General features: G+C 45.5%; 1 protein-coding gene across 1 annotated transcript in view; it reads left to right on the top strand.

The window, feature by feature from the left end:
- armh3 (armadillo like helical domain containing 3) overlaps positions 1-17195 on the top strand; it is a 174433-nt gene that overhangs the window by 48191 nt on the left and 109047 nt on the right. Inside the window, exons 13-14 of the mRNA XM_038821510.1 lie at positions 12082-12157; positions 15123-15219. Of these exons, the coding sequence (XP_038677438.1) occupies positions 12082-12157; positions 15123-15219 (173 nt within the window). The remainder of the gene's footprint in view (positions 1-12081; positions 12158-15122; positions 15220-17195) is intronic.

The following is a 17195-nucleotide window of genomic DNA, read 5'->3' on the forward strand; positions in this document are numbered from 1 at the left end:
GTGGTGGAAGGGAGTGTCTCAAAATGGAGAAGGGTGACTAGTGGTGTTCCACAGGGATCCGTGCTCGGACCACTGTTGTTTGTGATATACGTAAATGACCTGGAGGAAGGTACAGGTGGTCTGATTAGCAAGTTTGCAGATGATACTAAGATTGGTGGAGTTGCAGATAGCGAGGAGGACTGTTAGAGAATACAGCAAAATATAGATAAATTGGAGAGTTGGGCAGAGAAATGGCAGATGGAGTTCAATCCAGGCAAATGTGAGGTGATGCATTTTGGAAGATAAAATTCAAGAGCGGACTATATGGTCAATGGAAGAGTACTGGGGAAAATTGATGTACAGAGAGATCTGGGAGTTCAGGTACATTGTACTCTGAAGGTGGCAACGCAGGTCGATAGAGTGGTCAAGAAGGCATACAGCATGCTTGCCTTCATCGGACGGGGTATTGAGTACAAGAGTCGGCAGGTCATGTTACAGTTTTATAGGACTTTGGTTAGGCCACATTTGGAATACTGGGCGGGATTCTCCGTAGCCCTTCGTAACGCGGGTTGCCTGCGAAAAAAATCGGTGTTAATCACTCCGGCGTCGGGGCCTTCTTTAAGGCCGCTATTCTCCGTTCCCGGAGGATTTGGAATACTGCGTGCAGTTCTGGTCGCCACATTACCAGAAGGATGTGGATGCTTTGGAGAGGGTGCAGAGGAAGGTCGCCAGGATGTTGCCTGGTATGGAGGGTGCTAGCGATGAAGAAAGGTTGAGTAGATTAGGATTGTTTTTGTTGGAAAGGTGGAGGTTGAGGGGGGACCTGATTGAGGTCTACTAAATTATGAGATGTATAGACAGGGTGGATAGCAACAAGCTTTTTCCAAGATTGGGGGTGTCAATTACAAGGGGACACAATTTCAAGGTGAGAGGAGGAAAGTTTAAGGGAGATGTGCGTGGAAAGCTTTTTACGCAGAGGGTGGTGGGTGCCTGGAACGCTTTGCCAGCGGAGGTGGTAGAGGCGGGCACGATAGCATCATTTAAGATGCATTAGACAGATATATGAACGGGCGGGGAACAGAGGGAAGTAGACCTTGGAAAATAGGAGACAGGTTTAGATAAAGGATCTGGATCGGCGCAGGCTGGGAGGGCTGAAGGGCCTGTTCCTATGCTGTAATTATCTTTGTTCTTTGTGACAGTAATAAAGATTATTATTATACCAGGAAGGCAAAGCACATCGATCTCAGGTGTTTGATGTCATACATTTGGTCCAGAATGGACAAGTTGTGCAAAGTGATGTTCTGGATCGCTTCCTCAGGACTTTGCCGCTGGACAGGAGATCGGTGAGCCAAAGTAATCCCCATCTTGTGGATTAAGCCGTGGAATTCATCAAACAACAGGAGGAGTAATGAAGGCAGGGTGAAAGTAGCAACATACTGTAGGAAGTAGGGCCCGTACCAAAGTGTGTGGTTCCCCAATGACAACATCCGGAGCCTTTGCCAAGGAGCTGACCATGAAACCGTGTCTCTCAGAACGGAGTCCAACTCGGACCACGTTTTCACCGCACCGCGATGGCAGAAGGTGACGGAGGAGACAGAGACGAGACAATGCTTCGCTTGTCGGGAAATGGGACACCTGGTCAGTCAATGTCCCCTCCAGAGTGATCCCAAAGATATGGACTGTGATCTCATTGTAGCTTATAGCGCACCCCCAATCCTGTACTCCCAAGAACCCATCAACTGCATGTGGAGTTGTAGAAGCCATCTTGGACTCAGGGAGCATGGTATCTCTGGTGGACCCGAGCGTGATAAGACATTCCTTTTGTAGGAAGGAGCAGAGACCTTGATGAGTATGGGGGATACCCGGACAAACCCACATTGCGACTGCACTTTCAAACACCCTAAGGGGATTACCAGGCCAAGGTTGGTGTTGTAAAGCACTTGCCATGTCAAGTTTTGATTGGTCGGGATTGCCCTTGTTCCAGTCACTATGGGAGCAGCCCGAGGGTACTGCATCAGAAGCTGCGGCCTGACTAGGGGATGCAGAGTTGAGCTCTCCTGAAGATCAGCGTAAAGACATCCTCTCAACAGGGGAACTGCCTGGACTTCAGGTGAGGGAGAGATGGGAGTTTGGAACCGCTCAGCTGGAGAACACAAATCAGTTATTCCTGGGCAAACATGCAAGTAATTAATGGAGTATCTGGAACCCACAGTTAGTATTTGCCAGAGAGCTTGTGATGTTCTTTTCCAGAGTTGGCATCCCGAAGAAGATCCTCTCAGACCAGGGAATCATGTTCATGTCTCGAGTGATGAAGGAAGGATGTTGTCTCTTCTGCATACACCAAGCGAGGACGTCAATTTACGACCCACAAACTGTGGAGCGACTCAATAAGACACTTGAGAGCGTGCGACGAAACATTGTGAAGAACTGGGACTACTTATTACCACTCTTAATGTTTGCCGTTTGTGAAGTATCATGCAAATGGGAGACCTCACATCACCTCAAAGGCAAGATGTACGTGAGTTTGTGTCCCAGAACAAGGATATCTTTTCAAGTCTTTCAGGTAAAACTTACATCCTAGAACATAAGATTGTCACCCAACTAGAAGGTGGGATCCCTGAGGCACAGTGGGAAGCTATCAGGAAAGAGGTGAAGATGCACAGTGAGTGGTCTAGCCTAATAGTGCTTGTTCCTAATAGACGGGACCATAAGGTTTTGTAACAATTTCAGAAAACTGAATGTCATTTCTCGGTTTGAAGCCTACCCCACACCTTGAGTAGATGAGTTAATACAACAGCTGTGCGCACTTCGACATTTATTAGCACCCTGGTCTTGACAAAGGGTTATTCCAACTGGGAAAGATGACAAAGAGAAGACAGCCATCGCTCACCAAATGGGCTGTGCCGATACACGGTATTACCCTTCGGCTTATATGGGGCGCCAGCAACATTTCAAAGAATGATGGACCAGATCCTCCTTCCACATCAGAAATTTGTGGCAGCTTACTTGGATGACATCTTATCCACAGTGCATCCTGGTAGTGCACTTTCAACATCTGAAGATGATGGTAGCTGCATAGAGGGCACCTGACTTCAGTCAGTTCAAAGAAATGCTATCTTGGGATGAGTGAGGTCAACTGTTTTGGTTATAGAATTGGTTGAGGATTAATACTACCCCGAGAAAAGAAAATATAAAGGGCTGGCCAAAACCTATTAATAAAAGACAAGCCATTTTGGGACTGGCCAACTAGTGCAGGTGGTTTATTTTCCATTTTGTTTCCATTGCTGCCCCTCTGCATTGTGCTCCCACCCAGTGCTGAGGGTAGTGTCCCAGGCCCAACCATCTCCAGCTGCTTTATCAATTACCTTCCTTTCACCATAAGGTCAGTACCTGTAGTGGGAATGCTTGAGGATGACTGCATAATGTTCAGCACCATTCGCGATTCCTCAGATAATGAAGCAGTCCATGTCCAAATGCAGCAAGAGCTGGACAAAATTCAGCTGAAAAGTGGCAAGTTACATTTGCACCACACAAGTGCCTGATAATGACCATCTCCTACAAGAGAGGATCTAACCATTTGCCCCATGACATTCAATGGCATTACCATCCCTGAATCCCCCACAATTAATATCCTGGGGGTTACCATTAATCAGAAGCTGAACTGGTCTAGCCATATTAATACTGTGGCTACCAGGGCAGGTACCAGAATCCTACAGCGAGTAACTCACCTCTTGACCACCCTCGCTTGATCGCTCCCTTGATCAGCCCGCTCGATCGCTCCCTCTTCCACAAACATTCACTCCCTCCACCACAACGAAAAGTAGCAGCCGTGTGTACCATCTACAAGATACACTGCAGCAACTTGCCAAGGTTCCTTAGACAGCACCTTCCACACCCATGACCACTACCATCTAGAAGGACAAGAGCAGAAGATGCCTGGGAACCCCACCACCTGGAGGTTCCCCTCCAAGTCACTCACCACCCTGACTTGAAAATATACCGCCGTTCCTTCACTGTCGCTGGGGCAACATCCTGGAACTCCCTCCCTAACAGCACAGTGGGTGGACCTGAATCTGAAGGACTGCAGTGGTTCAAGAAGGAAGCTCATCACCACCTTCTGAAGGGCAATGAGGGATGGGCAATAAATGCTGACCCAACCAGCGATAGCTGTAAATGAATTTTTTAAAAAGCCAGACTTTTGCAAGCAAATTAAGGTACAAACAGCGCCCAATGTGATGCCTCTGGGCTGTGCACTAGAAGGGTGCTATTTCTCTCATACCATCCAGCTTCTAGATAGAACCCCCACCAAATGGCCACAGGAAGTCACATGATGGACTGAGGAAAATCTCTAACAGGAATCAATGCAACTAGGATCAGTTGTGTGGCCTTAGCAGACTATATAAGCAGAGCACTGAGTCTCGTTAGAGGTGGAATCCAACTTGAAGGGAGGAGGGTGCCTTGGAGGGTGAAGAATTTGCTGTGTGCATACTGTTTGTGGCTGACCTTGGACTCGACAAAATCTCTGATTTAGATTGAACTTGGCCTGCCTGGGAACCCACTCTGATCTCCTTTTTGTCTGTGTTTTGACCACTGTGTTCTGCCTTGCCCACCTGAAGGACTATCGCTGTTCTGTACTGTTGAGTTTCCCCTGGGAAATGGATTAGCCGCGCAGGTTGAAATAAAGTTTAGCTCAGAGAAGAGCTAGGTGTTTCTTTCCTTGATTTTCTGTTGTGCTGAGTATCTGAAGACCTCGAAATAAACATTCCTTTTTTTTGCATTTGGATAACTGTGGGAAGTATTGAACTGAGTGAACTCCACCCCACCTATCACCATCCCCAACCCCATACGATATCACAAGAGAAATAGCCTTGACTCAGTCAATTCACAGTCTTGCTTCAAATATGAGTGGCCAATTAGGCAAAGTGTTAGGTAGCTGCCTATGTGTGGGTAACCGTACCCCAGTGAGAATCCTCAGATTCAGGGGAGGAAGAGAATGTGTGTGTGTGTGAGAGAGAGAGTGAAAATGGGCAGCATGGTAGTACAGTAGTTAGCACAGTTGCTTCACATCTCCAGGGTCCCAGGTTCGATTCCCGGCTTGGATCACTGATGGTGTGGAGTCTGCACGTTCTCCCCGTGTGTGCGTGGGTTTCCTCCGGGTGCTCCGGTTTCCTCCCACAGTCCAAAGATGTGCAGGTTAGGTGGATTGGTCGTGCTAAATTGCCCTTAGTGTCCAAAAAGGTTGGGTGGGGTTACGGGGATAGGGTAGAGGTGGGCTGAGTAGGGTGCTCTTTCCAAGGGCCGGTACAGACTTGATGGGCTGAATGGCCTCCTTCTGCACGGTGAATTCTATGATTCTATGAAAATGCAGATTGGTGTCGGGCCTGTGCCTCGGAGGCTTCAGATTGGCAGTGAGGGGGAGTTCAATTAACATTAGCTCTGCTACAGTAATTAACCCGAGGGTGAATCAGTATGAAGCACGAGTCACACGATAGCCCTTCCACAATGCAAAGCTGTACAGCCCTTCAAAGCTACTGACCCTGATGATATAATCAGCAGTTACAAACAGACTAAAAAAGACAAGTAGGTGATTACCACTGAATCAAAATTCTTTAAAACTGGGCTTCAAACAAAATCCTAACTGCAATACTCTGTTTTAACAGGAGATCCTGATGGTGAGACTCCCTCTTTAACAGGAGATCCTGATTGTGAGACTCCCTCTTTAACAGGAGATCCTGATTGTGAGACTCCCTCTTTAACAGGGGGTCCTGATGGTGAGACTCCCTCTTTAACAGGGGTCCTGATGGTGAGACTCCCTCTTTAACAGGGGGTCCTGATAGTGAGACTCCCTCTTTAGAAGGTGAACCTGATGGCAAAACTCCCTCTTTAACAGGGATTCCTGATCAGGAGACTCCCTCTTTAACAGGGATGCTGACGGTGACACTCCTTGACCTAATCTACACATCTTTTTTGGACATTAAGGAGCAATTTAGCATGGCCAATCCACCTAACCAGCCCATCTTTGGACTGTGGGAGGAAACCGGAGCACCCGGAGGAAACCCACGCAGGCACCGGGAGAACGTGCAGACTCCGCATAGACAGTGACCCAAAGCTTGCATCGAACCTGGGTGCCTGGCACTGAGGCAGCAGTGCTAACCACTGTGTCACCGTGCTGCCCCATTCTAGCATTTTAGGTTGGACAGAAGATTGCTCAGCTGACAGGAAACAGAGCAGGTATTAATGGATCAATTTTGGGTTGGTAAGATGAAAGGAATGGCGTGCCACAGGGTCAATGCTAGAGCCTCAACTGTTTACAATGACTTAATTGTACGTTTGCTAAATTTGTTGATGGCACAAAGATCGGTCGGAAAGTAAGTTGTGAGGAGGACATAAGGAGGCTGGAAAGGGACATAGAAAGGTTAAACGACTGGGCAAAAGTTTGACAGATGGAATATAGCCTAGGAAAATGTGAACTTCTCCACTTTGGCAGGGAGAACAGAAAAGCAACATATTGGATTGGATTTGTTTATTGTCACGTGTACCGAGGTACAGTGAAAAGTATTGTTCTGCATGCAGCTCAAACAGATCATTCCGTACATGAAAATAAATTACGTAATAGGGCAAATATAAAATACACAATGTAAATACATAGACACAGGCATCGGATGAAGCATACAGGAGTGTAGTACTACTCAGTAGAGAGGATGTCTGACAGTCCATAAAAGGGTCATTTAGAGGTCTGGTAACAGTGGGAAATATATTATCTAAATGGAGGGAGTTTGAAGAACTCTGAGATACATGAATCATAAAATGTTAGTATGCAGGCACAGCAGGTGAGCAGGAATGCATGGAATGTCGGCGTTTGTTGCAAGTGGAATGGAATAAAAAAGTAGGAATATTTTGCTGCAGTTGTACAGGGCACTGGTTAGACCACCTCTAGGGTACCGAGTACAGTTCCTGTCTCCTTACTTAAGAAAGGGCATAATTGAATTCGGAGGCGGATTCCTCGACTGATTCCTGAGAGGCGGAAAGGTTTACCCTCTCAGGAAAGGTTGGACAGGTTGTGCCTGTATCCATTGGAGTTTAGAAGAATGAGAGGTGATCTTTAGAAACATGTAAAATCCTGCGGGGAATTAACAAGGTGGGCACTGAGAGGATGTTTCCCTTTTATTAAAGAGATCAGAACTAGGGGACACAGTTTTAAGACAGAACTCGGGAGGAATCTTTCCTCCGAGGGTCCTGAAAATTTGGAGCTGACCCCCAGAGTGACGGAGCCAGCGTTGATGAGATAGATTCTTAGCTAACGAGGCAGACAAAAGATATTGGGAATGGGCAGAAAGTGGCCTTGAGGTCACAGTCTGATCACCCATGATCTTATTAAATGGCAGAGCAGCTTCGTGGAGCTGAATTACCTATTTCTGCTCCTAATTTGTTTGTTTCATGTGTGCAAAGCGCAGTGTGAACAGAGACTAATTGCTTGCTGTACCTGCGTGCTAATTTTGTTTCCTTGTACACCAAGTCCCTCAGAACATCAATATTTATAAGTTTCACACTTTAAAAACAAATCTGCTTTTCTACTCTTACTATCAAAGTGAATGACTTCACACATGCCCTCGTTGTACTCTGCCTCTTGTTCCTCAATGCACTTAACCTGACATGTAGGGTTGTGAGAGCAATGAATGTCAGAAGCAGTTAGATGTGAGATGAAGACACTGAAAGACGCACTTGCAAGATTCACAAGCCTAGCCTGAGTAAAGAGAACACTTCCCCACCCCCTGACCCTGATCAGGATAACGAGACTTGAATGGACCGTTGGAAACTAGCCATTATGAGGCCGATTGATACATTTTCATAGAATTTACAGTGCAAAAGGAAGCCATTCGGCCCATCGAGGCTGCACCAGCCCTTGGAAAGGACACCCTACTTAAATTCACACCTCCACCCTATCCCCCCCCCCCCCCCCCCCCCCCCGGCAAACCTTTTGGACACTACGGGGCAATTCATCATGGCCAATCCACCTAACCTAACCTGCACACCTTTGGACTGTGTAAAAGGGGAGGAAACCGGAGCACCTGAAGGAAACCCACGCAGATGCGGGGAGAAAGTGCAAACTCCGCACAGATTGTCACCCAAGGCTGGAATTGAACCCGGGACCCTGAAGCTGTGAGGCAGCAGCGGTAACCACTGCCGCCCTGACGCTCAAGATCAATACCTGCCAAGGAGGGGCTAAGGAGACATTGCAGGTCATTTGATTCACAACTTGTATTTATATATAGTGCATTCTGTGTAATTAAACATCACAAGAGCATTATAAAACAAAATTCAACACAACCGGATGAAGAGATTTTAGGACAGATGGCCAAAAGCTTGTTCAAAAAGTTAGGTTGAAAGGCAGCATCTTAAAGCAGGGAAGGGAGATGCAGAGGTTTGGGGAGAGAATGCCCTAGTTTAGCACCCAGGAAACTGGCAACCTGTTAGATTTACCATGCAGATTTAGCAGCACTTTGTGATCACTAAAACTCAGTAGAAATTTGAGTTAAAACTTCTCAGGGGCAAATAAGAATCTGCTTTATTTGTCTCTATTGATGACAATTGAGAATCATTTAAAGTCTTAGTCTCTAACAAGTCCAGCTAGCAAAGGACTCGAGAAGCAATCTTGAAGACAATTCAACTTTCAAGTAATATAGAAATGATTTTCTTGCTTACGGCAAACAGCATGCAATAACTTCAAAAAGTCAAAGTCAGAAAATGAAATCTGAAAGACAGCAGCGAGTAAGTTAAGTCAAAGTATAGAATGATTCATGAAGAAAAAATGGCCGTACAATCTATCACAGTTATACTAAATCATATCAGACTTTAGCCATCTAGCTATATCCCGATGTAATCCTAATTGGTTTGGGTTAGAATCAAATAAGTTTGATTTGACGCTCAGCTGCTGTCATTAATAGGCAACATTAACCTAAAATGTATTCTTGTATGAGCTATGGAATGCGGTTCGGCTTCCTTATCGCATAAACTTGCTTATTAGGACAATGGTCCCTGCTGTTGTCATGGATCTTGCCTTGTCCTTGGGTTACTGTATCTTGGAATTGTATTTGTTAGCTGCATAGGACTTCTGCTGTTCTGTAGTTTGCAGCTATGTTCTAAAATGCTGAATGTGTGTTTTGAAATGACCTGAGGTTTAGAGTGAGTTTTAAAATGGTATTTAATAGACATGGGGCTTAATGCTAAATAGCTATCTTTTACCTATAGAAAATAACTGGCTTCTAAAGTCGGCCCTTTTGATAAATCGAAAGAATAAGTGAGATATTATCACAATAAGATAAAATACGTTATTAATGCGATAGGATAGGTAAAAGCGCAAAGAACATTTCATTCATATTGTCACTGCAGTTTTAAGCAATAGAGTGGATAAGCATTGCATTAAAAGCATTTCAGCAATAATTATTATAATTCTGAAAGAATAACAATTATTAAATTAATCAAATTTGACTCTACTGATTCAGTATTAATAAATTATACAATATGTTAATAATACCGTCAAATAAATGAATAATAATGCAGTAAATAATAGTTCACCAAAAACTTTCCATTTTGATGTTATTGGCTAGTGGTGCTTATGAATAAATATGAACCATGTGGATTGGTGGGGCACTATGGGTAGGCATGCATTAGCCAAAGTCTCTGATCAGCAACATTAGTACGTAAATGATAAGTCCAAATATGCAAAATAAGAAAAGTCCCTCAATGATGTTAATTCCTGTGCCACCCAAACAATTGGAAAGTCAACTCCAAAAAGTGTAATCAAAGGGTTGGTCAAGTTTTTTAAAAAACTTTGTATTGGATATGAATTGCCAAGTCTTTGACATCTTCTGTATTATACACAAAAGCCTGTTGAAAGGGTTAATTTTCTTGCAGAGACAAAACGGGCGTATAGTGGGTGGATAACTTGGAATGATGCCATTTGCATCTCTAAACGTTTTTCATATATGTCACTCAAATGGACTGGGAGTAAAAGTTGGATTGCTGCCAAATTCCCGTTATCAAGTGTCTTAGAACGATGTGTTCTCTTGGAATATAGATTTGCTTTTAATCAGAGTTGTGTGTGTTTTTTTGAAAAAACAGCTTCCACATTGTCTGAAGTTTTAATTGCCAGGCTAATTTTAAACATTTATTTTAAAATATCAAAACACAATAACTTATTGAATATATGACTGAACCAATCTTGCGCTGAATCTTAGTTTTCTGTTGATAAATTCGCTGGCTGTATGTGCAGCTGTCCCTCTTTTAGCTGGAGCAGCTTCCACCCATCTGGAGAATGTATCCACTATTACAAGGACGTCATTGTATTGTTGACATTTGGGAAGGGTGATGTAATCTACCTGTATATCCTGGAATGGGCCTGCAGGAGCTCTGAATTGAGGCATTGATGTTATTAGCTAGTGGTGCATATGATTAAATATAAACCATGTAGATTGGTGGGGCACTATGGGTTAGCATTAGCCAAAGTTTCTGATCAGCAACATTAGTACGTAAATGATGCAACATAAGAAAAGTACCTTAATGATGTTAATCCCTGTGCCACCCAACCAATTGGAAAGCCAACCCCAAAGAGTGTAATCAAAGGGTTGGTCAAGTTTTTTTTTGTATATAACCCAGCCACCAATCATAGAACAAAGGAAATAGGGGGTGCTCAAGAGGTCAGAAATGAGGACCTTGGGACAAGACACCGATTGTGTGATCGTGGATGGGTGAAGGACAGAGGAGATGAAGTTTATGGTACAATGTTCACACAGCCCTCGGGCACTGAATGTAATCTCTCTGTAAAGCAGTGCTGCAGCATAAGAATTATTGGAATTATTAAGGTCATTCACAAGAGACTTGAGGCTAACAAGTCTTTAGAACGGGAGAAAGCAGACATTTAAACAAGTTCATAGATCTTAAAGTAATAGGATAACTAAATTGTGATTAATGCTTGTTGCCGAGTAGTGCCACAGGTCAAGTCTCCATCTGGGGTTTTGTCCTTTTCACCAAATGAATAAATGATGAGCTCAAAAGGTATAGAAAGTAATCGATCTTAAATTTGCAGATTAAAAAAAAAACAGAAAATATTGTATTTGTAAAATAGTTCACCAAGTCTCATAAATGCCTCGGGGTAATTAGCATAGTCATGCTGGCAAACTTGGCAGCCATTTTAAGGCACAGCAGGATCCCAAGCATTAGATGATTGGCCAATTAATCTGTTTGTGTTGGCTGAGAGTGGGATGTTAAAGCAGTACTAAGTTGTATGGGGAAGCAGGATGTTCTGAGGAAGAGGGGGATAGTCGGACAGATTGAGTCGGGGGATCAGAAATTGAATTTAAAAAAATTTTTTTTTTAAGAGTACTCAATTTATTTTTTCCAATTATGGGGCAATTTGGCGTGGCCAATCCACCTACCCTCCACATCTTTGGGTTGTGGGGGTGAGACCCATGCAGACACGGAGAATGTGCAAACTCCACACGGGCAGTGACCCAGAGCCGGGATCGAACCCGGGTCCTCAGCGCCGTGAGGCAGCAGTGCTAACCACTGAGCCACCATGGAAATGGAATTTAACATTGAGAAGCAAAAGTATATCTGGACTGAAAATTGTAAAGGAATTGCACACAACAGGGTACCGTTTAAACTGAGTCTGGAAAAAGATTCAGTTAAAGCATGAAGATGAGGAATAGTCACTTCCTATCTCTAAACTCCAGCTCTACAAGCTCGAGAACCTCGAGCCCCGTCATTTCTGGCCTCTCGTGAACCCCGCAATTTTAACTGCTCCAACATTGGTGACCGTGCCTTTAGCTGGCAAGGCCCGAAGCTCTGGTATTTCCTTCCTGAACCTCTCTGCCTCTCTCCTCCTTTTAAGATGTTCCTCAGAACCTGCTTCTTTGATTAAGCTTTTGATCACCTGTCCTCACATCTCCTTTTGTGGTTGGCTGTCTATTATTGTCTGATACCATTCCTGTGCGATGTCTTGTGGTGGTTCACCATGTTAAGGACTCTAAATGCAAATTGTTGTTGAATAGGAATTACTATCTTTGTTCAACTGCTGATTGTTCATGTGCTTTTCCTGATTAGGACTAATGAGGCTATCCTGCTGGCATTGTACGAAGCTGTTCACTTAAACAGAAACTTCATCACGGTATTAGCACAGGTGAGCTAACCTTGTTCTGAGCCCAACCTAACCGTATTGTCTAAAACCTACAGAAGCAGCTCTCCCAATAGAGTGTCCCGACTAAGAAAGGGTAAATCAGCCAGGGTACCTTTTTTCAAACACTATCCCAGAATAACTGCATGTCATCTCCTCTGCCTTTCTACGTGGCCTCCCAAGGTGGAATAGCCTGGATGCCTGGATTCACAGATGAAGAATAGGCACTGGGATGAGAAGCATTTGTGAAGCTCCTAGTCTGAATCAGCAGCTTCAGAACAGGAGGGGTGAAGGTATTGGAATGGGACCAGTCAAGCACTGGTTATTCTGTATGAGTGGTTGTGAAGATAAGATTTGGCCCATTCTCACCTCCACAGCCACATTACGTGATGCATTCACTTATGCATAAAACTGGTCACTTAGGGGAGGTAGTAAGAGGACAGATTGTGCACCTGGAGCTTGGCCTTCCATTCTCCACGTTCCATAAGCTTCAACTCGTATAAAACTCTGCTGCCTGTCTTTAACTTAACAAGTCCCTTTCACCCATCATCCAGTGCTTGTTAACCTACATTGACTTCTGGTCTGGCAATGCCTTGTAGCCGAACCCACCCTAGCTCTGTCACCTCCTCCAGCTCACTGAGAACTCTGTGCTCCTTTCATTCTGGCCTCTTACACATTCAAATATTGGTAACCTGTCCACTATCTCCTTCTCCAGTTCTTAGTGACAGGAAAGCACGGTAGCATTGTGGATAGCACAATTGCTTCACAGCTCCGGGGTCCCAGGTTCGATTCCAGCTTGGGTCACTGTCTGTGTGGAGTCCTCCCCATGTGTGCGTGGGTTTCCTCCGGGTGCTCCGTTTTCCTCCCACAGTACAAAGATGTGCAGGTTAGGTGGATTGGCCATGATAAATTGCCCTTAGTGTCCAAAATTGCCCTTAGTGTTGGGTGGGGTTATGGGGATAGGGTGGAGGTGTTGAGCTTGGGTAGGGTGCTCTTTCCAAGAGCTGGTGCAGACCCGGTGGGCCGAATGGCTTCCTTCTGCACTGTAAAATTCTATGATAATCTATGACAGGAGTCTGCGTCTGTGATTTCCTCTGCATGATAATAGGACATGAGTCTGTTATTCCCCCTGACCCTGATGGATGCAGATCTGTGTCTATGATTCCACTATGTGGTGATGGGACATAGGTCTGGTCCAACACAAGTGTCCACCAGCCTTCATGCATCTGTCGCCTGTGTGCAGATTCTTGACTAGGGACTCCAAGTTTCGCAAGTTCTCCATCGCTACAGGACTTGACAGGTGGACCCTGGTAGAAGCCTGAACTTTACTTTGTTTAACGTGAACACCCAGGGGTGCTACCGTTAGACCATGAGATCAGAAGACATAGGAGCAGAATTAGGCCACTTGGCTCATTGAGTCTGCTCCGCCATTCAATCATGGCTGATATTTTCTCATCCCCATTCTCCTGCCTTCTCCCCATAACCCCTGATCCCCCTTATTAATCAAGAATCTATCTGTCTCTGTCTTAAAAGACACTCAGTGATTTGGCCTCCACAACCTTCTGCAGCAAAGAGTTCCACAGATTCACCACCCTCTGGCTGAAGAGATTCCTCCTCATCTCGTCATCATTGTCCATATGATCTTGACGGGTTGGTGGTCAGTTTTCGGTGACGAGTTGAGTCACGATGACAGGGGCCACCTTCCTACTGCTGCCTTCTTCCACCTCCGCAACCAGTGCGATGCATAATCTTCCTTCACCTGCCCTACCATTTTGGGCAGCACTTTGTCTGGCACCTCTCCCGGTAACACCGCTCAAGGAATGATTGAAGCGCACATGCCAACGTGGCGATCCATGTAGCCATTTCCCCACACAATGCTGGGACATGTGTCTGTGCTTCCACCACACGGTGAACTCATGATTTGAACTGCCCTGCCATATGCAATAGCCAGGTGGATATGAGCAGTTTCTCACAGTGTGGAGTAAACAGCACAGGCCCCAATGCCTATATGTTAATGGGATCTTTACATTCCAGAAACTTGTGGAGCCAATTTTCCACTTTCATTTCCAGCCCCCATTTATTTATTTGGATAGCAAGGAAAGGAGAGAGATTAGTTTTGAATGTCAGTGCAGCTACCATTCATAACCAAATAGGCTGTAAATGGTCGCTCAGCTGTCCAGTGAACAGCAGGTTAGCCCAGGGTCTCACTAGTGAAGGGAGATGTCCTTGAACCTTACACAGCCTCAGATTTTGACAAATAAATACCATCAATTAAAAGAAAAACATGTTTGGAAATTACATTGTTAAAAGGTTAGTAATTGTTATTGTAAAGATTCTTTGATATGTACAGGTAAATCCTGAATTTACGTAATGCCAGTGTACTAGAAAAGCCTTAATCTTTATTGTCACAAGTAGGCTTACATTAACAGTGCAATGAAGTTACTGTGAAAATCCCCTAGTCGCCACATTCTGGCGCCTGTTTGGGTCACAGAGGGAGAATTCAGAATGTCCATTTCACCTTACACCACGCCTTTCTGGACTTGTGGGAGGAAACCGGAGCACCCGGAGGAAACCCACGCAGACATGGGGAGAACGTGCAGATTCAGCAAAGTCAGTGGCCCAAGCCCAGGAATCGAACCGTGGACCGCTGTGAAGCAACAATGCTACCCACTGTGCTACCGTGCTGCCCACCTGAAACGTTCCCTCCCGGGAATTACTTTATACTTAATCGTTTGCTGATTCCTCATCATTTTTATCTCTGATCCTGCACTGTGAAATAAATTCATCTTTTTTGTTTGACCGTCTCACTGTTCTCTGATTATTTTACGATAATTCTACGGGTGAACTACATATTTTTCGGTTTTAAGGAAAATCCGTTTTCACGGAATGAACTCGTTTGGTAAAGCAGGGATTTACTTGTATTTGGGATAAAGTCTCTAATTGCAATGTTGTTTTTTTTTATTAAACTCAGAGCCACCCAGACATGGGGTTGGTTAGTATTCCAACAACACCAACACTGCCTACAACTCCGACCACGCCTTTGGGAAACCTGTCTCCTTCGTCAGACGGCAAGTCTTCCTGAAATTATTTACTTACTTCTGTAACTGCTCCCCTTCTTTCTTGAAGGTGGTGTGTCTGTGTGTGTGTGTCTGTGTGGTCTGTCTCTGTGTCTGTCTGTGTGGTCTGTCTGTGTGGTCTGTCTGTGTGGTCTGTCTGTGTGGTCTGTCTGTGTGGTCTGTCTGTGTGTGCGTGTCTGTGTCTGTGTGGTCTGTCTGTGTGTGTGTGTCTGTGTGGTCTGTCTGTGTGTGTGTGTGTGTCTGTGTGGTCTGTCTCTGTGGCCTGTCTGTGTGGCCTGTCTGTGTGGCCTGTCTGTGTGGCCTGTCTGTGTGGCCTGTCTGTGTGGCCTGTCTGTGTGGCCTGTCTGTGTGGTCTGTCTGTGTGCGTGTGTCTGTGTGGTCTGTCTGTGTGGCCTGTCTGTGTGGCCTGTCTGTGTGGTCTGTCTGTGTGGTCTGTCTGTGTGGTCTGTCTGTGTGTGTGTGTGTGTCTGTGTGGTCTGTCTCTGTGGCCTGTCTGTGTGGCCTGTCTGTGTGGCCTGTCTGTGTGGCCTGTCTGTGTGGTCTGTCTGTGTGGTCTGTCTGTGTGTGTCTGTCTGTGTGGTCTGTGTGTGTGTGTCTGTGTGGTCTGTCTGTGTGGTCTGTCTGTGTGGTCTGTCTCTGTGTCTGTCTGTGGTGTGTGTCTGTGTGGTCTGTCTGTGTGGTCTGTCTGTGTGGTCTGTCTGTGTGGTCTGTGTGGTCTGTCTGTGTGGTCTGTCTGTGTGTGTGTGTCTGTGTGGTCTGTCTGTGTGCGTGTGTCTGTGTGGTCTGTCGGTGTGGTCTGTCTGGTCTGTCTGTGTGTGTGTGTCTGTGTGGTCTGTCTGTGTGCGTGTGTCTGTGTGGTCTGTCTGTGTGGTCTGTGTGTGTGTGTCTGTGTGGTCTGTCTGGTCTGTCTGTGTGGTCTGTCTGTGTGGTCTGTCTGTGTGTGCGTGTCTGTGTGGTCTGTCTGTGTGGTCTGTCTGTGTGGTCTGTCTGTGTGGTCTGTCTGTGTGTGTGTGTCTGTGTGGTCTGTCTGTGTGGCCTGTCTGTGTGTGTGTCTGTGTGGTCTGTCTGTGTGGCCTGTCTGTGTGGTCTGTCTGTGTGGTCTGTCTGTGTGGTCTGTCTGTGTGGTCTGTCTGTGTGGTCTGTCTGTGTGGTCTGTCTGTGTGTGTGTGTCTGTGTGGTCTGTCTTTGTGGTCTGTCTCTGTGTCTGTCTGTGTCTCTGTGTGGTCTGTCTGTGTGTCTGTCTGTCTATGTGTATGTTGCAGCGGTTCAAGAAGGACACTCACGTTCTCAACTCCAATTGGGGATGGCTAACAAATGCTGGCCTAACCAGTGATCCCCACATCCTGTGAAATAGTTTTTACAAAACCCACTGCCCCATCCAGCAAGCCATCAAGCCAGTTTTGGCAATTCTGCTTGTGTCTTGGCAGAGAAGCTCAACTGGGTGAATACTGTTTGGCAAAACCCTGGGGTTGTCAGTGACCCACCTGAGCAGGAGGGCAAACATCCCAAGTTGTTTTGATCGGAGTTATTGGTGGCCAAGTTTCATTTCCTGGTACAGATTTGGAGACATCGTGTTATGTTGAATGACGATTCCATCATGTAACCGAACAGCACAGCACTGTTTCCATGGTGTCACTGTGAACTGCGCCTCTACACAAAATACCTGCTCCCAAAAGCCCCTCACCAGCAGTTTGAATGTATATCTGCATATACCAAAACAAGGATCCATCCAACCCATCCATCCAGTTACTTCCATTCTGCACTGCTCTGCTCTCTAAACAACTCAACCCCTTAAGGGAAAGTTCTGCAAATATTACCTGACCAGATCCCCAGTGTTATCCAGATTGTCTAGCGAGTCTCACACTCTTTTGATTCTGACATTGGCTGTTTGCATAGCTGAAGTTTAGAAAAAGGCAAAATGAACTGTTTCCATTGGCAGGAGACTCGGTGACCAGAGGACACAGATT

Source organism: Scyliorhinus canicula, chromosome 16 (assembly GCF_902713615.1).
Source record: "Scyliorhinus canicula chromosome 16, sScyCan1.1, whole genome shotgun sequence".
Classification (NCBI taxonomy): domain Eukaryota; kingdom Metazoa; phylum Chordata; class Chondrichthyes; order Carcharhiniformes; family Scyliorhinidae; genus Scyliorhinus; species Scyliorhinus canicula.